The sequence below is a fragment of the Astatotilapia calliptera genome, chromosome 23 (assembly GCF_900246225.1).
Source record: "Astatotilapia calliptera chromosome 23, fAstCal1.2, whole genome shotgun sequence".
NCBI lineage: Eukaryota > Metazoa > Chordata > Actinopteri > Cichliformes > Cichlidae > Astatotilapia > Astatotilapia calliptera.
This window is the reverse complement of record NC_039323.1, coordinates 3,397,807-3,420,750: the sequence shown is the minus strand read 5'-3', so window position 1 is coordinate 3,420,750 and position 22,944 is coordinate 3,397,807. Positions and strand designations below refer to the sequence as shown.

Genomic DNA, 22,944 nt, shown 5'->3' with positions numbered 1-22,944 from the left:
AGGACAGCGGAAGACTTAGCTCAGTTTACACTTCTGCGCGCCTGTGTTGCTCTGCAGTCTCCCTGACGAAATGCTACTTGGCGCTTCTCTTCAAGTTGATCCGTTTTCCTACAGTTGATTGGGAAAAATTGTGGCTGCAGGCTGCAACGACGTGACGTGCTGTTACTTTTATAGCAAGACGCACATCGGGTTACAACACAGGCTTTTGGGTTTTTGTGCAGCATAGATACAACACAGAAGCATAAATTCCCCTTTAGTCTCCAAACACTACAGGAATCTGGCTTCTGTCCTCAACTGCCATGCTCTTGGCTTTGGTGGGGGGGCTCATGGTCACAGCGGGGATTATTTGCAGCCTGGAAGCAGATGAGTTGTCCTTGTCAAAGGAATTTAAAGGGGATAGTGGTGAGACTGCACTCTGACAGGTCATAAGAAGTGCGAGCCTAGCAGACTGGCACCTGGCAGTCTGCTAGGCTCGCAGTGAGCGTCATAATACAGAAAAATTAATCAGTCTAAATTCGGAGGAAGTAGGAGAAGAATGGAAAAAAAAAACTGGTGTCTTCTTACATAAAAATGTCCTCCGAGGATTGACAGTGTCATTAAAAACACGCTCGTGCTCTTCCGCGTACTCCAGCCCCATCCCCAAACAAAACAACTTCTGCATCGAAAAACATCAACACTGGCCTCGTTTCTCAAACTTTGCGAAGACTATGGAGAAGCAGGGCTGCTGTCGAAAGCGTTTTAGACAGGCACGGAGGGCTGGTGGTGGGGGACCCTTGGGAGATGCTTGTTTTGTTGGGCCTTCTTTGGCTTTTAGCAGGTGAGAGACGATGCCGTGATTCCCTATAAGTTATTCATTTGATGTTTCCTCCCTTCTCAGCTCTTTGTAGGCTGGAATACATTAGCAGCCTGCCAGAGTGAAGAGGATGCTAATGTGGAAGCGAGGGAGAGCGAGAGGAGAGGAAGAAAGGATAGGGGGGCAGTGGAGAGAAGGAGGCAGAGTCATTAGAGGAGGAGGAGAACAGAGAGAGAGAGGACAAGGCTTTTATGATGTGTGGGAAGGGGAAGTGACCTTCCCTCTCACTTTCATCTTGGCTTTTTTTCCTCCTCGTGCATTGCTCCCTCACACACAAAAACACACAAACACACTTACAGTTTCTCGCACACACTCCAGTATGCAGGTTCACATGCACCTGCACATTTACAGCAGTGCTTACAGTCTGCTCTCGAACAGGCACACACACATTCACACCTCTCTATCTGTTTTTCAACCACTCTTTGTTCTGTTTTCTCCCCTGTGCAGGTCCCCTTGCAACCTGGCCAGTCTTTCAAGTTCACAGTCCTGGAAACTCTGGACCGAATCAAGGAGGAATTCCAATTCCTCCAGGCTCAGTATCACAGGTACCCAAAACACATTACACAAATCCATTTGTGCATGCGTGCAGATACACAAATTTATTTAAAAACATAAATATTGTTGGGAAACGAAACAAGCTTCCTGAATAAGCTTGAAACCAGTAACGCTCTTCTAGTCTTAATATAGAAACAACAAATTGTAATTCAGTTCAAATAATAAAGATAGAATGGCTGCACATGTGTCCTTTAATCTTTATAAGGAAATATGGGATGCCTATCATACCAAATTCTTTCTCTTTAGCTGTCTCTACATAAGTTTCAGTCTAATAGGCATCCGTTTACACTAATTTGGGGAGAAATATGCTATCATTGTGTCTGTCCGTATCAACCTTAACACGATATTAATAAGAAATAAATATATCACATCTAATTTTAAAATACTGCATTTTTTTTCAACAGTATAACTGAGTTTCCAACATAAAAAAAGAAAGTTAGGTAATTCAGGTCTTTTATTTTTAACTGCTGGAGGTGACTGATCAGCTTATCACGGCTGGTTGACCTGAAATGACCTCAGCTAATAGAGATAAAGAGTTAGGTTAAAAAATAAAAGCCTCTTTCTCACACCTCAGCGGGCAGGTTGAACAGCCTGCTGTGATACATTAACAGTAATTCACTGCAGGGTGTGGTGGATCTGTGCAAAACACACACATATCTACAAAATCAAAGAGCATCACTAACGCCTTTCATAATAATGACCCACTGGAACTTTCTTCGTTTAATCACTGTTGATTCGTTTTAAAACCACGCACTCTAAATATCTGTCACGTCTAGAAACGATAACAATAATAAAAATGCAGAGCAAATGTGCAGTTTAAGCAGAATTGAAAAAACGTTGCACTTGGTAGCACCGAATCGGACACCTTCCCACACACGTGTTGTTTCTGTGGTGAACTGCAGTCAAGAATGAGAGACGCCCTTCTGGCTGTTGCTGCTATAAAGGTGAACATTTTCTGTGCTACTTTAAGCAGACCTTAGACCTTAAATAGTATTTTTTTGGCATGTATGGCATAGCAACCTAAACTATGTCCTGAGTCCTGTGTAAATTATTTCACTGGATTCAAGTAAACCATTTCATTCATGTGTTTGTGCTTTTTCTCACCCTCATGCAGCCTGAAGCTGGAGTGTGAGAAGCTGGCCAGTGAGAAGACTGAGATGCAGAGGCACTACATCATGGTGAGTCCAGTCACATCTTTACCAAAGCTATATGTTAATTGACTAGTCTGACCAGGGCTCTCGGCTCTCTGAGAGGAGTCTGCTGGGTTAAAATCAAATAGATGGTATATATCGAGGGAAGTATCTTAAATATCAATAACAGCAGAACACGCTTGCACATTTGCACAATAGAGTCTTTGCTATCGAGAGTTTTTCTCACACGCCGTTTATCTCGCTCTCTCATACCTGCCTCCGTATCTCTCGCCATATTTTATTCCTCATTCAGACCTTTTATATTGTCTTTTTCTTTGGCTCTTCTTTTTCTCTGTTTTCTCCCGTGTGCTAACAGCCTGAGCTCCTCGTGTCGGTGTGTCTGCGCGACTAAAGGCTCACATGTATCGTAAGCCTTCGTCTGTGGTACAAAACCCACACAGAGCCGACCAGAATACGATATGCACCATCTGCTAAGCTGCTCGCATTTCATAAACCTGGGAGAGCAGGCAGGATCAGGGCCGTAAGCTAGATAGACACACAGATGGAGAGACATAAAGAGGGAGAGAGAGAGAAGAGAAGCAGACTGGCAGATAGACTGACAAAAGAGAGAGAAAGGTAGAGAGAGAGAGCACTAAACAGGCAAACTGGCAGACAGACAGATGGATGTAGATGGCCACAGACAGGCAGGAGATCAGCAGATAAACACACACCCACACCCACACAGACACCCACCCACACACAGGATGTACAGGGTACTCGTTCATTCATCCATACTTGCACACGACCTTGTTCCTCTGTCCTTACGAGGACCTGATACAAGTGCATGCCAAATGCTGTAACACATGCATTTCTCCAAATAAAACAAAATTCCTTTTTTTTTTAAAATAAAAGAGCATAAGAACACTCTCTAGCAGTTGCTATTCTTATTACGTACAGTAGTTTGGTAAGGCCTGACAGCCTCTGATCGCTAAGGAAATAGTGTAATTCCTGACCAGCTGGAGAGGTGTTGTTAGGGGTTGCTAGCTGTCGCTAGGTTAAATTAGTCGCAGAGACTGCGCTACATATAAATGGTAAATGGCCTGTATTTGTATAGCGCTTTTACTAGTCCCCCCTAGGGACCCCAAAGCGCTTTACACACCCAGTCATCCACACATTCACACACTGGTGGAGGCAAGCTACAGTTGTAGCCACAGCTGCCCTGGGGCAGACTAAAAAGACTAAAAACCTCCATGCAAGTGCTTTGGTCGTAAGCACAACGAAACAACCTGTAGAGTGCATGGAAGATGAAAACTAGTCTGCAAACTGGAAATGAAAGTAAAAGAAGAAGAAAATGCGCCATTGTTCAGCTCACTGCACTTGGGTGGCTTACTGCTGTGACCCTTACTTCCGTCCAGTGTCTCCTAATAGTTCTTTCAGCTAATATAGCATGTTTGGACAATTGTGTGATTGAAGTCACTGTTTTCACGCATGCACTGCAACCCTGAACATTTCTGGGCGATACGTGAGAGCACAACTGCCTCGTGCTGTTGGATCAGACGTAAGCCAGTCAACCTGTGAGCCAGAGTCTGCGTGATGTCATTTTGTACCGATGTGCAAATAACACAGATAGTAGTACAGTGTTCCCCTCCTGCACGCACCATCCAGGCTGCTGCCAAATGACACAGAATACTTCCAGTTGTGCCAGCGCGTCTGAAGCAGGCTATATCCTGCTGTGAGAAAGAACAACTGTGGAAAATAGCCAACCTCATTATCTCAAAATTGGCTTGAGTTCATGTGTGAAAATGTCTTGAGATAACACGCTGATTGTACAATTCTTTTGTCTAACAAATATTTTAGTTTCACGAGAAGAAGACTGAGTGTTTCACCAGCAGATTTGCATGTTGCTCAGGTCGCTCACTCAGGTTATAATGACATCTTTAAAACGACTGGAACAGAAATCCGCTGTGCTGCTTGCAATCTAAGTGGCTGTTCAGCAAAAGGTATGCAAGCTCATATTAAAGTTATTTATTATTCACTTATTCTGATTTACAATTGAGTTATAACAGAATTTCTGATTTCACTTAATTGTATTTCCATGATTTGTCACTTACTCCCAATACGGGAGCCTTTTCATTACATTTTAAAGTTATTGCATTTTCTGGCAGCTGCATAAACACTATAAAACTTTAAATTAATGGCATACTGCATATCAATAAATTCAAGCAACTGGATGACGAAATGCTGATTGAGGATTCCAAACAACACAAAAGCATGTGCATTAAAGATGAAAGGTTGTCAAACTGACCTCATTATAAAGTTTTTAATGTGCTTCTCATTATAAAAATCAAGAAGATGCATGCGCACATAAATATGGTGCGGTACAATGTGGACAACTTGAGCAATTCAGGCACTCCCCATTTTAGCTTCACACATTTACTGTGGGGAAGAAAAAGCTTAGATAAACATCCGTCTTCCCCAGTGTAAATCTTCACCACCCTTTCTTATACAATAGGGGCAGCGGCATGCCAGAACAGATACATTTCCGTGTCTTTCAATAGTCAGCGGGATTTAATCGAACTTGTGCATATCATATGTCACAACCTCTGTGACCGCTGTGGATGGAGGAGGAATGACACACAGTATCCGCTGCTGTGTGTTTAAACACGGGGCTTTAACGGCTGCCTTTTGCAGGAGGTCAGGGAGCTGCAGATGCTGATGACATACCCATATAGGTTAGCATAGCAGAGCGTTAGCACCGCAGGCTATAATATTTGAACAAGGGCTCACTGTATTGTAGTGGATGGCTAACGCAGTGTAATGCTACTTCATAGGCATGGCTCAGAAATGAGAGGGAGGGAAAGAGGGAGAGAAAATGAGAGAGAGAAGAAAGAGAGGCTCAAAGGGAAAGATAGCTTGAGAGAAAAAAAGGCTCAGAGAGTGTCAGACAGAAAAAAAAAAACAGGGAGCTGCTGAGGGAGGAAGGGATACAAAAGGAGGCAGAGATAAAGAGAATAAAAGAGGAGAGGGAGAGAGAGGGAGAGAGACGAGAGAGAAAGAGTGTGAAAAAAAGCTGAAAAGGAATGAGAGAGAAGAAATGAGAAAGAGGGATACCAGGGGACGGAAAGATGGAGACTGAGGAAAAAGATGCTGCGAAGGGATGAAATGGACAGAAAGGGAGAGAGAGAAAAAGAGTATGCAACACAGAGTGCGAGAGAAAGAGATAGCGATGTGTTTGTGTGTGTGGTTGGGGGGGGGCGTGAAATGAGAGGGCGAGAGAGATGGAGAAGGAGAGAGAGGGTGCACGCACAGACACGTAAATAATGTGAAGCAACAACGGACTCGCTGCGCCCACAGAGGAGATAACCCAGAAGGCTATATTTAGCTCGTTAGGCCTGTCATCCACACTGAGGCCTGTTTCCACAGGCTGGGGCTCTGCGCACCATGCTGCACTGCTCCTGCCTTTACTATTCATCAGTTTTAAGCTCTTTAAATACCAGGGTGAGGGGTTGGAAAGTAGGAAGGTAGTTACACATAACTGGAGCGCGTGTAAGTTCTTGTAAACTGTAAAAGCTTTACATTCAAGATGACATGACAGTTAAGAAACATATACTTTGTGCCTAAAGGTGGGAGGTCTGGGTGTCTCTTCGGCATCAGAAAGCCTGCTGCTTGTTTCATACAGGCAGTCACTTTAGAGCGGTTAAAAAAAAAGTATACTGGTTAAAAAAAGACATGCAAGTTGAAATACGCTTCAGTCTTTGTTTTAAATTGCTTTCCTAGTAAACCATTTTAGTAAAAAAATATTCTGTGAGTACTTTTTGGTTCCCGTTGATTTGGTTTTGGAATCAGTCAGTCGGTAATTTGTTTCCTGAACACGAACGAACCACATCAGAAATGTTTCCGTTTACTGCATTCTCAAGCCAATAGTCTCACACCACAAAAAAGATGAAAATAATAGTGTTTGCACAACACGCCATCATGCCACGATTGAGTCAACCCAGGTCGGGCTGTTGCTGCGTGCTCGCATGTCCGTGGGAGCGCCATCTCTGATCTGATTGTTCTTGGCTCTACCTGCACTTGTCCCATTTTCGGAGCAGCATCTTGCTCTGCGGTCGTTTCAGCAGGACAGCGCCCACCCACAAAGTACCAAAATAGCTTGCGTAGCCAGACTTCAGTCCTGATATGTATCTTATTGAGCATGCCTGGGACATGCTGGGCTGACATGTTCATCAGAGGCAGCAACGATGCAACGTACAGCTACAGGCGGCACTCACTGAGGAATGCAGAGCAATTCCTCAACAGCAGATGCGGATACTTGAGAAGTTCATGCGCAGATGGGTGACTGCTTGTATCACATCCAGGGGGGGCATACCTCGTATCAAACATCTTGCACATATAAATTTTTCTAGTGGTGGTCTATAACATGTATTTACATTACTTTTTTTGCCTGCTATAATGTCTTTACCCAGCATGTGGTGGCGTTGCTTGATCGGCCATTCCTCTGGTAACTTCTCAGAACTGCAGCATTTGTGCATTTATCACAAATGAACCGGTGTTATGATTTTTGCTTTGGGACATGTTGAAAACAGGTGTTAACTGAGCTGCTGGTGTACGAAATTACATTTGAAGGACAGTTTTTTTATGTGGAAAACCACAAATAACTCCTTTATTCTTGTAAACACGAATTCTTTTATTCAGTTTAATCACAGTGTGGTTGGGAATTGCAGGTTTTACAAATCACATTTCTTTGTATTAATCATCTTTAGGCTAATGATAATTGCTAAATGGAGGTAATAGTGCTGAGAAATACTAATTGACTAATAGCAATAGACTGGAAATGCCCCGTGTTCAATAAACTATTTGAGAGAATGAGGCACAAACAAATCAACACGAAAAATAAACTGAAGTTAGAAAGTAGCTGTAGTGTGTGTGTGTACACAGAAGGTGCAAGTTTCACTGTGCTGCTAGCTCTCTCCTTATGGCATTAAACTTTTGGGGAGATGCTTTTTCCACACATTTACCACTTTAATTCTATAGTTGGCAATGGGTACGTTTTACACATTTCACGCTTCAAGAGATGATGCCATAACCCCCTCAAATTGCTCCTGTTTGTGGCGTGTTGCCGCAGTAAAATAACACAGCCAGGTTTGGATGTAGTATATTTCTATGTTTGGCAGAGCGAGTCTCTGTAGCTCTTTGGATGGGATATATGTTTTATGTTGGCTAAGCTACTGGGCCGGCTCACTGGCAACGTGCACACACACACATGCGCACACACAGACAAACATCAAGACGTGCACATTAAGTGTCTGTGGGAGTCTTGCTCTTATCCGGCAGTTGCATTTATAATTCATGGCTCTCAGATTTCACTGCTCTCCTGGAATTCCACTGTGTATTTTTAAATAAGGTTACATTGTAGCCCTGGTTAATCAGCGGGCGTAGACATGTCGGTCACATGCTCGCACGGTGCGCAAGCGAGACTTCCACCTGAAGAGCTGCGTTCGCCCAGCGTGGCCTGAGGTTGGATCTCGCAAAGAACAGATGAAAGGGCGCGAGGCTCAGAGGAATTTGAAAGGAAAGGAGTGATAAAGTTGTTTTCTTGTGTCATAAAACTTCCAAAGTCACCTACGGTTGAACCTCTTGTTTTAACCTCTCCTCTCCCTCCTTCCTTCATGGCTCTAGGCAACATGAGGGTAAGAGAGTGGGATGCTTGTGGGCCTAAGATTGGAAAAAACTCCTTGATGACGATTTTATGGCTGAAAGTTTTACAGTCAGTTCTAAGTCAGTTTTGCCCTCGTCTTCTCCATTTTCTTTTCTTTGTAGGAGTTAATGCCTTCAGAAGCCTTTTTTTTTCTGCACAGAGAATTGCCTTTGCTGCAGCTCTCCTCTCATCTCTACTGTCAAACACAAGACAAAACTCTTACAGAGGGGTGGACTGCCCAGCCCCTTTAATATAGAGTTTAAAAAAGACATGTCTACTGGAGGGTGACAGCTCGCAGTTGGGAATCACATTAGGTGGCCTCTCCATCACTGCGTTTGTGTCTATGTGTGTAAGTGAGGTACAGTGGAGCTGCAGGGGTCTAGGGTTAATGAAGAGCCATGCTGCTAGCAAGAGACAAAATATTGTTGCATTACGTTTCATGATAAAAAACAATCGCAGGATGAAGCGCTTGGTATGAAATTATATATTTTATAATTGTGTTTTCCCTTCCTGTACGAGGGGACTGCGAACAATAGAGCTGTCATCATTTCAAGCTACCGTTGAAACATAAAGCGATGATTTTAAAAAATTCAAAGTACACTTTGCATGGGCTCACCAAAACTGGACAACAGAAGGTCTTGATTTCTTTGAATGGTAGGGTCAGAATGGCTCCATGCTGCCTTGTATCAACAGTTTAGTCTGCCGCTGGTAGTGTAACGATGTGGTGATTTTTATTTTAGCTAACCGTGTCCCTGTTGGTACCAACTGAGGATCATTTAAGTGCCACAGCTTAGCTGAGTACTCTAACTGATCAAGTCCGTGCCTTTATTACCAAAAGGGAAGTGTAACCATCTTCTGATTGCTGCTTCCTGCAGGATTACTGTCAAAAAGCTCAAACAAAACCAGTTTCTTGAACATGACAGTGAGTTCACTGCGCTCAAATGTCCTCCTCAGTAACCAGATCGCAATCCAGTAGAGCACCTTTGGGATGTGGTGAAACAGGAGATTCCCATCGTGGATGTGCAGCTGACAGCAGCTGTGTGATGATATCATGTCAATAAGTACCAAAAATCTGAGGAGTGTTTACATCATCTTGTTGAATCCGTGCCACAAAGAGCTGAGATCGTTTTAAAGGCAAAATAGGGTCAAACCCAGTACGAGCAAGGAGTAACTAAGAATAACGTGAGCAGTGATTATAGCTTATTGTTTTAGTGCATGCTAAGCTTTTGTGGACAATAATGCAACAGTGAAAGACGTGGTTACTCATATTATATCCTCAATAGGCCTTGTTTGATGTTACACACCTGCTTTTTGTGAAACTGATCAACAAGTCTGACAGTATCAACAGATAACTTCAAAACTAAGCTAAGCCTCCTCTAGTGGCTGTAGGCTAGCATTACACCTCCTGCTGTTTTATGGCAACTTTTTGAAAAGCTTTTACTGCAGAAGTTTGCATTTTAAGGATTAGTTGGCATTCATTACATTAATATCAAAACTTAGAAACATCATGCTACTCAATTTTCCAATTTAAAACGATTAAAAGAAAACTGAGATAGAAAAAACCCACTGGTTGGTCACAGTAGTAAATAAGTAACATTTAATACTATTGGTATTTCATTTCTTACATAATTTATTACCTAGAAAGCTTACATTAATGGGGTTTCTTTTAGAATCACGGTGTGTATCAGGCTTTTCATGCTTTTGCTCATGTTTTGTCTCATGCAGTCATTTTCTGGAGCATTGTGAGGATGTGTTTGTGCATGGTTTCTCTGTCTTAGTTTGTGTGCGTGTGTGTGTGCAAGTATATATCTGTGTGCATTGTCCGTTCAGACCCTCAGGCAGGGACTATGTGTGTGTTAGTGTGTGTGGATTAATGCAGTGCTCTCAGCCTCTTACTCCACTCCCAGCTCATCTGTCTGATTCAGGATGACACACTGTGTTCTCTTCAGCAACATTACAGTCACAGACTGCTTAGGAAAGGGGGGCGGTGGAGGATGTAGAGAAAAGGAAGGAGGGCGTATAGAAGCAATGAGAGAGAGATGGGGACAGTGAGATAGATAGAAAAAGGGGTGAATAAAACTGAGATGAAAGAGAAATATGAGAAAGAGGCCACAAGGGCATTGGCAGAGAGAGAGAGAGAGAGGGAGGGGAAAAAACAGAGCAAGGACACTGCTGAAGAGAGAGGGACGGAGAGAAACCCAGAAAAGGAAGAAAGTGCAGATTTTTCTACACGAGGATGATGGAGGAGGGTTCAGAAAAAGAGAAATGAGAAGAATCAGTTGGAAGTAAAAAAAAAATAAAAGTGATGTGTGATAGGAGGAAGGCACAGGGCAGAACCCGAAAAGGGATCGGACCGTGCTAAGCTAAATGTTGCCCCACCATCCACGAGTGGGAGTTGGCCAGGCAGGGATTTAAGCATGGCCAGATGTAGGGAAGGATTGAGTCCGTTTTAAGAATCTTAAACCTGTCTGAACTGTCTGGAGCGAAGTAAACAAACAAGATAGGAGTATTCATAAAGACCGAGCGAGTCTCTGTTGCAGAACATACTGTACACATGTGTTTAAGGATAGAAACCCCTGAAATTCAAGGTCAGTTATCCGGCTGTTGTTGTGACTCTCTTTCTCTGATGAAACTGGCTGCAAGAGAAGCTGCAGTGAAACTGGATGTCGGCTGTGACTGATTTAGTCGTCACCCGCTGACAGGACACAACAGAAAGTCAGCGTCTGCTAACATAACCTCCGATGTGGGTTAGCACAGCGTGCTAATAAATGTTTTAACATTGGCGGTATGTGTGTGTGTCCAAGTGCGTGTGCGTGGGCGGGCAGATGAAAGAGACAAGCTCGCCCGAGAGACATCGGTGAACAATGCTTTTGTTAAGGCTTTTTCACACACACACACACACACACACACACACACACACACACACACACACACACACACACACACATGCACACACTTACACCATGCTCGAGTAAAAGCATGCCTGTAAGCTACACACAGACTGTATGAATACAAACATGCTGTAAAGCATTACACACACACACACACACACACACACATGAATGTCCCATTTAGATAAATCACCTTGGATTAGACCCACTTCCTAAAGCTCATTTTAAAGTCTGCCAGCGTTCTTTGCAGAATGCATAGAGGAGATAGAGGGGAAGAGAGAGAGAGAGTCTGGCACTGTTGTCTGACACTCTCTCAGCACCATGAGGGTGGAGGGAGGGAGGGCGGGCAGAGTGGGGGAACGAAAGAGCAAACACTCCCTGAAGAATGGAAGAGTGGAAAGGAGGAGGGAAACACAAGAGCGAGGGAAGAAAGAAGCAGGGAGAGGGAGAGCATTTCATTGAGAGAAATGCAGGAATGCTTTTTGTCTGTTTGTGCCCCGATGATGACAGTGCAGTCCGTATGTTATTAGCAGGAGATGGATGCTAGATATGAAGTGTGTTCAGAAGAGTGGGATGTTACAGTTCGATCAGATAAACAAGAATTACACTGCTACCTCATTTATCTAAAGTAACCCGCCTGCTGAACTGACATAATGAGCCGAAAAGCAAGCAGAAAATGAAGGAGTGATAATGGAGTGAGTGAATGTAGACTCAACATGAGTATACAAGTATTTCCTCTCTCCCTCTCTCTCTGTTTTTGTCTTCTTCTTTTTATGTTTGGCTACACTGGGAATTGAAAACATTTTTAAGGATTCGCAGATTTTATTCTCCTCAGCTGTATGGGTGAAAAGCTTCACTTTAAGGAAAAAAGAAAAATTGCACACAAGTCAAAGAATTAAGATTTTGCTTTCTTTTCGAAAGGATAAAAAAGACTTCAGATTTGTAGAAAAGTAATAGTTTGCAGATGCAACTAAGTGTTTAATTAAATTAAACTTGCTCCAGTCTGTTAATTCATTCCTGTTCAGTTTACTTCCAGTAGAGGTCAGTTTTCATATTAAATCAAGCCAGTATCTTAGAAGCAAAGTTGCCTTTCCATTCACAAAGAAAATACTTTCATGGAATATTATTAAATTTACTCAGTCTGTGCCAAAACTAATATATATAAAAGATGGATGTAGCCACTGTGAAGTCACTTACGGGTTAGCGAAATCCTGGCTCAAAGCCTCGGGCCGAGCAATTTGGCTGTCGACACCTTGGTGTTTTGACACCGGACGTGACGAGTGAGGAGAGGATCTGACTGAGAAGCCGCAGTGCTACAATCGGAGGTGTAATGGCCGTTAGAAAGAGTGCAGATTTCTTTGTTTGCACACATTATGCTGCTAAAATCAATCTCTTAATTCCGAGATAATAAAATTGCATGTTAATACAGTATTTATCAAATTTTGGCTTCAAAACAAAATGAAGCAAAAAATAAAAACAACCCAGTTTGTTACCCAAACTATTCTGCAAACAATAATTATGTATTATTGTTCACGTTACCTTGGGGGGTTGATGACAATTTCGCTTTTACCGAGGTGAACTTGTTGTTTTGTGTTAGTGTTGCTAATGGATTGCACCTGTGTTGTCCGTTTTTCATGTTTTGTGCGTGCGTGTCTATAATTTTGCGAACGCACAAGAGCACATTTAGGTTAATGCAGCCATGGACACCGATAACAATGTCTGCATCACATAAGACGCTCTCATTAAATGTCATTTGGCGATGGATTCACTTTAATCTAAGAGCGCTGTGAATGCCTCTGTGGCAGAAAATAGAAAATATACATAACCCAAGTAGATTAGTCTCACTTTCCCAAGCTCTCTGTTTGTCTCCTTACAGTTCCCATTATCTTCAGATGAAGCTTCACTGTCTGTTACAAATACACACACCACAGTACACGTGCGCACTTCTCTGTCTCTGCTCGCTGGGTGGGCAGTGCTGGGTGTTCTTGGTAAGTGATGTCAGCCGGTTGGCTTAATGCCCCTCTGCCAGGCTTAACATACCACACACATACACAAACACACATGCTCATCCAGCGCATGTGCCTTGCACTGTGTGCGACACACACACACACACACACACATGCCCACAAAGCCTGCATACACCATAGATCTTACACTGAGTGCTGAATGAGATTGCAGTGGCACAACAGAGGGATTATATAAGGCAGAAGAGCAGGCATCAGTGGGTGTAATTGGAGGTTGGAGGGGCAAGCAGTTAAGAGGAGATGAACTTATTAAAAACAGGACTACAACAGACAAAACATACTGTAGTACAACAATTTCAACTGTTCAGACAGAAGCGTTATTAGTCATATTGTGCAGTCATAGTGCAGCTGTTATCCCCGCCTACTGTAGGGGACCGTGTGGTGCATCTGTTACTACTGGAGTGCATATGCACAATGCAGTCCCACGTTGTGATATAATTTTCCATCTTCAGTTCTACAGACTATAGTTAAACATATTTGCGAAGTGGTTGACTTTAGTATTATCAAAACAAAGACATTAATAGTGGTCTGTACTGTAAGTGCCAATCACGTTCGTTTTAAATCAAACTCAGCTTTTAACTGCTTCAACAGACCAGGCTCCCATAGGGTGCTGTCGCTGCCGCTCTGCAGAGATCGCACAAAGAGTACAATAGTCACTTTACTGCTGTCTGGCCAACTCCCACTGGACAACTGTTACTACATTTCAGGCTCCTCTTTTGTGCCTCTTCAAAGGAAACCCTGGCTGAGACAAGTTTTGGACCAGTCATTTTACAGTTTAAAGAGCCTATTTCTATTTGGAGCAAGTTACCAGTGTAAATCAGCGATGCTCTAAAAGATACGCTGGCTTGTGGCTTGTGTCCCATTCAGCTCTTAGCTTCTTATCATCTCTTGGTGTTTAAAATCCTGCAGATTTCTATGTGTGGGAATTCCTGTTTTATTTTCTTTATACTGACTTAGATTTAAGTCCTAGTAGTTTATATTTGGCATGCACACCATACTGAATAATTATTTGCTGCTTACGGAGGTTTTCCTTCCCCTGTACTCGTTCCTAAAATGTTTAAAGGTAATCCGTGCGTTCATGTCTTTTCTAATGAGCCAGGAGTGGTAGAAACATTTTAAACAGTGCACTCAAAGTATGAAAAAAGTAAAAGAAACCCTGTAAGACCCAAACACCCTGCAAAATTCAGATTTTTTTGGAACTGAGATGTTTACTAACCCTTATAACAAAATCCACAATTTTTGTTTTTGCTATATCATGTTGTGTATGATATATTTATTACATCGCATTTGATACATTGGGTGTTTTTGGCAACTTTTTGTTAACAACAATGTTAATTTTAGACAAAAAAAAAAGAGTTTTGTCCATAACAAGTATTGATCATGTTGCTGAGATAGAGGTCTCAGAAACTCATGTATCAAATATGATACAAAGGGCATTATTTGTGGGGTCAGATATCCTTATAGGGCAGCACGGTGGTGAGCAGTTAGTGGGATCGGGTAAATGGATGGTTGTAGATTGCCCGTATGTGTGAATCTTTGTGCTAGCCTGGCGACAGGTTAACGATCTGTTCAGGGTGTACCCCGCCTCTTGCACTGTAGTAGCTGAGATAGACTTCAGGTTTTGAAAGTTTTAGCCACTTTTCCTACAAATCAATAAAAAGTTGAAAAAATTTATGCTTTCCTGTTAGTTTTGGGCACCAAAACAACCCTAATTTAGGAAAAGATCATGGTGTGGTTTAAAATAGACCTTTTCATTTTGCTTGGTTCCTCAAGTGACGAGTCTCATCCCTACAGTATGCCCCCGGCAACTGCCTTTATTATAAAAATACTACATTTTAAACCGTGGACCAACATAGCTATTACATGTTTTGCTTTTGGTCTCATGCAAGCTAAAAAACATATTAATGAGAATGTGAGCAATCACAGTTGCTCATACCCTGTAATACTGCAAAAAGAAATTTTAGGCTGTGGCTTTTCTCAGTGTGTCTGATTTTCATGTGGATGTTAAAGCACCAACCGGTCCTAACCTGCGATGAACACAGGGGGCAGAAATCCTCTGTCAGCCAAAAGCACAAATAGTGATACTTACAGATACCTACAGGGATACAGTACATAGATCCAAAAACAACTGCACATACATTTATGCAAATAAAGCCAAAACACTGACAGGAAAAATCAGTATCCATAATAAGAAAAGTACCAAATGTGATATTCTGTATCATGCAATATAGTGAGTGATCAAATATACACATTAAAAAGCTATAAATGCATATAAAAAGCAATCCATTAGATGACCCTACATAACTAAATTGTTTATCATAGGGCCTGTGGTAAGACATAAAGACCTCTTAATGAGCACAACAATAATTCCTCATTTCATCCCGGAAGATATACTATTTGCACAGATTTCTGCTTTGTGCTGTTCCACTGCAGGATTTTGCTTCTGCCCAGTTTTATCTGTAACTTTTTCTTGATCTCAGTTCTCCCGCTACAGTGGAAAAGCTGCAGGTTAGCTTGATTTCAAAGTTTTAAATGTGAGAGAGTTTATCGAGCTCTGAACTTTCCCTGTCATTAAAGGCTCATTTTTAAAATCCGTTAGCTGTGGCTGTCTTTATTTATTTTTTCCACTTTACTGTAGGCCGTTTGCACATGGGTACCCTGCCTTTTGCATAACGTACAACTGTACAATCAGCTACTTCGTATAAGTCCAGACTGGAGTGTCCTTGCAAAGGTCGGCTGCTGAAGTGATCTGGCAAGGTTGTATTCAAATATAGGAGCCCCAGTTGTAGCACTCAGCTATTTGTGTAATGGGAAAAATGTTGATTACTACTTTTTTTTTTGTAAAAGAGGAAGATGTAAGAGAGGAGGGAAGGAAAGAGTAATGACAGGTAGTGAGGCTGATGGCAGCGATGGAGGGAGAATTAATAAAGAGAGACAGACAGGAATCGAGTTAAAACGATGGGATGAGCTGAGGGGAGGTCTAATGATGGAGAAGAGAGAAGCTGAGGATAGATGGAGAGAGGGGGAGAACAAAGGGAGATGTCACATGTCCTTTATGTTGAGAGGGGCTGGAAAGGGAGACACCTTCATGCAAAGACCTACTCACATGTGTTTGTGTGCATTTGCTTTCAGCAAAGTTTGTTTGCATTTTCACAGGTGAACGAGATCGCAAGATTGCATCTGCTTTTGTGCACATGACTTCTTTTTCTTTCTTTCCTTTTTTTTGGCCAGAAATGGAAAGAATAGAGAACTAAATACACAGCGGAGGTGAGCTCGACAGAGGGAGAGAAAGGAGAAAATGTAGATATAGCACTCAACAAGGACGAGAGCGGACAAAATACACAAAGCAAGGGAGCCAAGTAGAAAATGTCAATAGAGCGCGAGAGCATGAAGCGGGGCGAGAACATAAAGGAGAGGGATGATTGATAGAAATTACTAAAAGGGGGAAAGAAAGGCTAAGAGAGTGTAAGGGACGGAAACAAAAATGATACGGCAGATAGATAAAACAAGGGGGGAGGGATAAAAGAGTGTAATGGGGAGAGGGAAAGAAGGTCAGAGAAATGAACGAAAAGGATAATTGGCCAGAAAAACAGAAAAGGCTTTGGCAGCTGAGAGCGAGAGAGGATGCAAGGGAGGAAGAAGGTGACAAAGGAGAGACGGGACAAAAGGGTGACAACAGAGGGAGTCAGGTTTGGTCGTGGTGGGGCACAAAGATGACTTGTGGTGATCTCGACTCCCGCAGTTTAAAAAAAAATAAATCCATTTCAACCTCTTTCTAAGATGTTTTACAGTAATGATGTCACCCTGTGTCTGCCATCGTTCCTGGCAAGCCAGTAATAATTCATACAGCCACTAGAGGCCCTGATGGGTAAATTGTACTGATGTGCCAATGTGATTTTCTATGCCTTGATTAAGGACGATCTGTCAACTCACAGTGGTGTCTTTTCCCCAAATAATAGCTATATTTTATGGAATGGAATCACTTTTATATAAATGAAAAGGTAAATTCTTTATTTATAAAGGTGGCCACTCATTTCTGAACTAGAGCAAAAATACCAAGAATTTCACACATGCACAGACGAAAAGCTTAATGACGGAAATACTGACACACCGAAGCAGCAAAATGTGCCACAGCATATCACTACCTGAGGGGAAAACCAGGGAAACTGTACCGAGCTTCTTCAAAAGTCCTCCTTTTGCTTTTGATCTTTAGTCGTTCTTGCAGTACGCTAGTATGTAACCCTGCAATATTGTAAATATATTGTAGTAATGCAAAAACTTCTTGTTTTTTAAAACACTGTTCTTATTCTTCTTTACATTTTCCGAGTATGTAATTTGAATTCGAGATGGATAGGTGAGTCCATGGGTAGAGACAGATAAAGGCAAAGATACAGAGTTCAGTAAAATGAGACAGGAAATAGAAAAATACACTGAAATGGAGAGTGAAAGAACATCTGACAGCTAGGAAAAAAAGGGAAGGGAATAAGTAGAGAGCAGCATGAGAGAAAAGATGGACTGACAACCCCTTAAAAGATAGAGATTGGAGTGAGAGGGAGGGACTGAATGAGGCGGGGAATAAATGGAGAGAAGAGAGAGCGATCGAGTGAAAATGAGCAAGAGAATACCGAGAGTGGGGGGGAAGAGAGAGAGCCGTGTCTCACTCTCATCAGTCAGAGCGTTGCTCATCCACCGGCAGAGGATGCCTTTGTCACCATGACGGATCCTCGCTGTCTGTGTGCCGCTCGCCGCCAACACCATTACAGAACATTACTGATGTACACACAGAAACACACAGAGGAGAGAGAGACATATTTAGGAAGGGAACACATGCAGTGGTGATAGCACACGGCATTTAATAAGAAGAGGCGCAGGTATTGTGTCAAACATACAAAGGAACACAAAACATACTCACTCAGGACAGGAGCCTGACATGCGCTGGTATTGATATGTTGTGTTATTGACCTCTTTAGATCTTGTTTTGATGTGATATGTGCACATTATGCACAACACGGCTAAAGCTGATAATAGTTTCTATGGTAGTCGGTCTGTTAGTTAAATAATAAGTCATTTAGTCCAGAAAACGGAGTAAAACGATGCAATAATTATTTGCATATAAATGCAGAAGACACAAGTTATTTAATCATTAAAATATTGCAAATGATTGACAGTCAGCTGAATCCATCATTAATCAGTTCGATAGCTTAAGCTTTTAGCTGGATAATGACATCTGATTGGAGGCGTTACATCTTGTGTCCCACATCAAGGGAAGCAGTGACGCTTTGCGGGCTCCTGTTTTTCTCTGTTAAAAAAGGGCCTTTGAAATTGGCAAAAAGCAGGAAGAAGGCGTACATTCATTTTTTTTTCTCGTGGCCACACTGTCTGCATTTACACCTCACCTGTGTGCTCACAATACCAGCTTCTAGATGTGGTTTGGCCAAGGTTGTAGCAATCCAGTTGCATTGTGTTGTGCGTGCATTTACGCCATGCATTGCCAGATGTTTTTTACTTAAAATACCCGGACAGATATTTCATGGTAATCCAAGGTGTGGAAAGAGATTTTGTGCCTGTAGAGTATTTGACACACAGACTATACACACACCGAGCACAATATGTTCACAGTAAGCATTCACAGAGTCTTATTATTTGGATACAACGCATAGCTGTTCGTGCGCATAAAACCAACATCCACACAAACGGTGAGAGAAAACAACATGCAGTTAACACACACAAGCACACTCATAATGTCATGCTCATTTGGCAGCTGTGCACAAATAGTCAAACTGTTAAAAGGAAGAAACCCTGACACACGCACGACACGCGCGCACATACAAATGCTCGTGTAACACTGAGACAAAAATATCTCATTACCTCCACGTAGACAGACACGCACTTGTTGTGCATCCCATGTGCGCTCTTCATCTTTTCCGTCTTTTGGCGCGCTCGTTTTCTTTCTGTCGTTAAAACCGCAGTGACAAACAGCAGCATATGCGGCTGTGCCGAGCAACAGCTGTTCAATGGGAGATTTTGTGTAAGAATGAATGTTAACGTGGGCTGTGAATAAAATGCTAACAAAGCTCCGTGTGTCTCTGTGTGTGTGTCTCCGCAGTACTATGAGATGTCCTACGGTCTCAACATTGAGATGCACAAGCAGGTAAGAAACTCTGCATGTAGTATGATTGGATTTCTTCCAACCTCCAGGTTGTTGCTGTGTGTTTGGTTGCCGTTCATATGTGTACAGAGCAATGTGGCTGGGTTTAAACTGTATTTTCTTGCGACCTCTATGTATGCAAACAAATAGGACACTTATTGGTTAAATGTATGGTTGTAATGCTGGTTAATGCATACCACCACCACTTCAAAATGTACTTTGCATATAAATACACACAAATATTTCTCTTGACTGAATTTTTGCATGATATTAGTATTCTGATAATGTATATATTTGGAAGGCATTGGGGTATTTTGTGGTTAGGAGTGTGTTCACACATCTTGGTTAATTTGTTCCCGTATTTTAAATGATTTTGTGCACACGCTTTGGTTTATTCGTGTGCTTGTAAATGGAGAGCCTGCACAGCAGATTAGCCTTTCTCCTCAAAGCATTAGGTGAACTCTGCCTGCTACTTAGTACAGAGTTGTTAAAATACAAGCACCGTCTGTTTCCTAGAGTAGTAAAGCACACAGCAAGCTACAGTCAAGTGTTTGTGAAGTGATTATGCTGACGCTACTCTGACTGAAGATATCGGACATTTTTGTATTATCTCGGGGCTCTTTGCAGATGGTCCACGTAAATTTGTCCTGCTGGGGTCGCACGTAGAAATTTCAGTAAGCCTCATCCAGCTGACCTACTGTCAGAGTCAGTTTGCAAAAAACACCCAAACCAAGCGAAACCTTTTATCCATTTATCTTTTTCTCCTACTACTATTATTGCTCTTTAAAACTGCAATGAAAGCAATAACTAAATATATGTAGCTCCCAGCTGTGTTTCTGTAGATAGGTTATGAATAAGAAAATTTAGCTGGGTACCATTTATAAGGCATATGATGTTAGTTATGCTCTTCCTTGTGTTTTAACTCCACAAAGGACTATAATGGTGCAGCACGGTTATAGAAAACCCAGCTGCTGGATTCAGACTGGCTACAGTAGAAGGAGTGAAATATGCATTAATAAAGTTCAATAATTTGATTAAGAGTTCAAATACTCCACGGCCATGTTGGAGTTTAATTTCAGAACCTCACAGCTGCTCTGTCACTAGTAAATGAGTAAAAAGTGGCCTTGAAAGATTTTTCGCTCTATGGTTACTGACAGGCTCCATAGACGGAGTGATCCCAGTTTTTCCTCCTCATTTATGAAGACTAATAATCAGCCCAAACGTAGCAAGTTGTTTCAAAAGGCTGAAATTTTAGTAAAGGTCACTGCCCAACATTTCAGTTTGGAGCTGCAGCGATTCATCGAGTAACTTAATAACTTAAAAGTTTTGCTTTGATACTTTAAAACCGCGACTCTGCAGCGCTCAGTTCTCACTGTGTAACAGTTTAACGTGTCTGTCTGCACACACAGTGTTTACACACAAGGCTGATATCAGGGGTCCTACTATCACTGCAGTATGCAGGGGTGAGCCTGAAGGGGGGCATGAGGTGTACTAAACCATGTTTATTTTAAGGCTTTAGTAACATTACTTTTGCACATGTAGTTAATATAAAATATAGGAAACACATACACATGAACATACACCAACTCTACGTATAAATATTGTCAGTATTTTATTTTATGGCTTTGTGTCGGTCCTATGTATAACTATTCTATTTAACATCACTGTACTTGTGATTGTTTATTTATTTTTGCGTTTTTAAAAAAAGTTTTCTTTAAAAAAAGATTTTAATATGGCAATTAAATACAACGAAAGAGTTTAGTATTTGTGGACAGATGTTGGACACATTGCAGTTTCTCAAATGAAAACCAGTGAGTGCTTCGTTTTTTCCTCTTTGACTAACTAATAACTAGTGTCGCTCATGAATAAGACAAAAGTATTTTATGAGATCACTTGATTCATTGGAAAATTGATGGAATACTCAATATACCTGTGCATGCATCAAAAGCAAGCGCTGCAATCTCTGTATGAATGAAAAAGTCATCGGTTATCTCAAAATTATGATAACCTATGAATGTGTATTTGTGTGCATGTTTTGCTTGATCATTATAAAGTAAAACAAAGAATAATGTGTGCAAATGAAAGAAGATATAATTACTCGTGAGAGACAGCTGACCGGCACAAAACGGTGACCTTAGCAATGATGAATGTATGTTATACAAAACTGGTATTGACAGATTGAAGACAGGTGACACTAGCTCAATAAGGATTAGCTATAATCTGCAGCATGTGATATGATCAGGGTGTAAAAATCATTCCCCATGGTTCTCCTACACTGTAAAGAATACCATGTAGAGAGTAGTGTAAATTGTGCAGCGTTTCCACTTGTCCTTGCTGAGACTGGGTGTTCCTGTATGAAGACGTGTCTAATGAGCAGTGTGTGCTCTCAGGAGCCAGTGACTGCTTGAATTCCCACACTTGCTGCTAATTTGCTGTCTGTGTCACGTTACAGGAGAGAACAACAGTCAAACCGCACGTAGAAAGACGTGCAGACAGTGAGATAAATGTCTTGGCAGACGGACAGACGTTGAGACCTGAAAGCTGTTTTTTTCTCCGTGTTGATAGAATTATTATCCGTGATTATCCACCTTAAAGACATTTCCTTTAAGAAGCCTGCATTTTCCCCCCACCTCCCTCTCTGTATATCTATCAATCTATCTGCGTCATGCTAACTCTCTCCCTCGCTCTCTGACTTAGACACTGTCATGGAAGAAAAGACAAGAGGGGTTTATTATTTTCACGTTTCACAATGGGCTCTCAACCTGCCTGTTATAGCCTTTCAGAAGGAAGCTCATTGTTTGAAATAATCTCCAAAACGCCTTTAAATGAAAGCCTCTGCACTTCAACCTCGTAATCATCGTGTCATTTAGCCATCAAGGCAATTATAGCGCAAAGACATCCAACAATGGCTCCACATGTCGAGTACTGTGTACATATGTGCTCCAAATCCTCTGCTGGGTGTCGTTAGCTAAGAGAAAACACATGTTTAGGGGCAAACGGGGCATATGTATCGATTGATCTGAATCAGCTGTATTAATTTGAGTCGAGATCTTTGTGTAAAGCATCCATCAAAAACACTGCATCGCATTCTGTTGTTGCACTAGAACTTCCTCTTAAATCACGTTGTGAGCGAACAGAGTGCAGCACAATACGTCTCTTTCCTTTGGTGAAGTAAGGATGTGTTGTGGATTGCCTCTTATGTTGTAGTGTTTTTGAAAACTACAGTTATACTTCAGCAGCCTATTCAGTGTTTGAAGTAGGTGAGACTGCCCATTTTTTAAAACTGTGACATAGAAATGAAGCTATCGTCACCTCGCTGAAAGTTCATCAGCTTGGTTCCTGTTTTCTTGTAGATTTTTTTAGGCCTACAGTCTGCATATCAGATACGTACTTAGATTAGTGATATTTAAGACATTATGTAACATGCTTGTGAGGCACCTTCATGCTAATTCAAATCCAGCCTCCACATCTTCATTAAAAATCATTATTCTGGTCTGCTATCATACATTATCTGTTTTTCCAGTGCACAATTTCTGCTTTCAAATATAAAACTAACACTATCACGCAAACACTCAGAGTTTAATGGATGCACTGGGGGCAATTTGAGGTTAAGTCTCTTTCCCAAGTACGCTCTAACATGCATAG

The 22,944-nt window shown here is 41.8% G+C and overlaps 1 protein-coding gene across 4 annotated transcripts in view; it reads left to right on the top strand.

The window, feature by feature from the left end:
• The window catches only part of tle2b (TLE family member 2, transcriptional corepressor b), an 81,695-nt gene that overhangs the window by 15,697 nt on the left and 43,054 nt on the right, over window positions 1-22,944 (top strand). For all 4 annotated transcript variants that reach the window (XM_026160277.1, XM_026160275.1, XM_026160276.1 and 1 more), the window contains exons 2-4: window positions 1,301-1,398; window positions 2,523-2,586; window positions 19,258-19,302. In XM_026160277.1, the coding sequence (XP_026016062.1) occupies window positions 2,566-2,586; window positions 19,258-19,302 (66 nt within the window). In that variant the 5' untranslated portion in view covers window positions 1,301-1,398; window positions 2,523-2,565. The remainder of the gene's footprint in view (window positions 1-1,300; window positions 1,399-2,522; window positions 2,587-19,257; window positions 19,303-22,944) is intronic.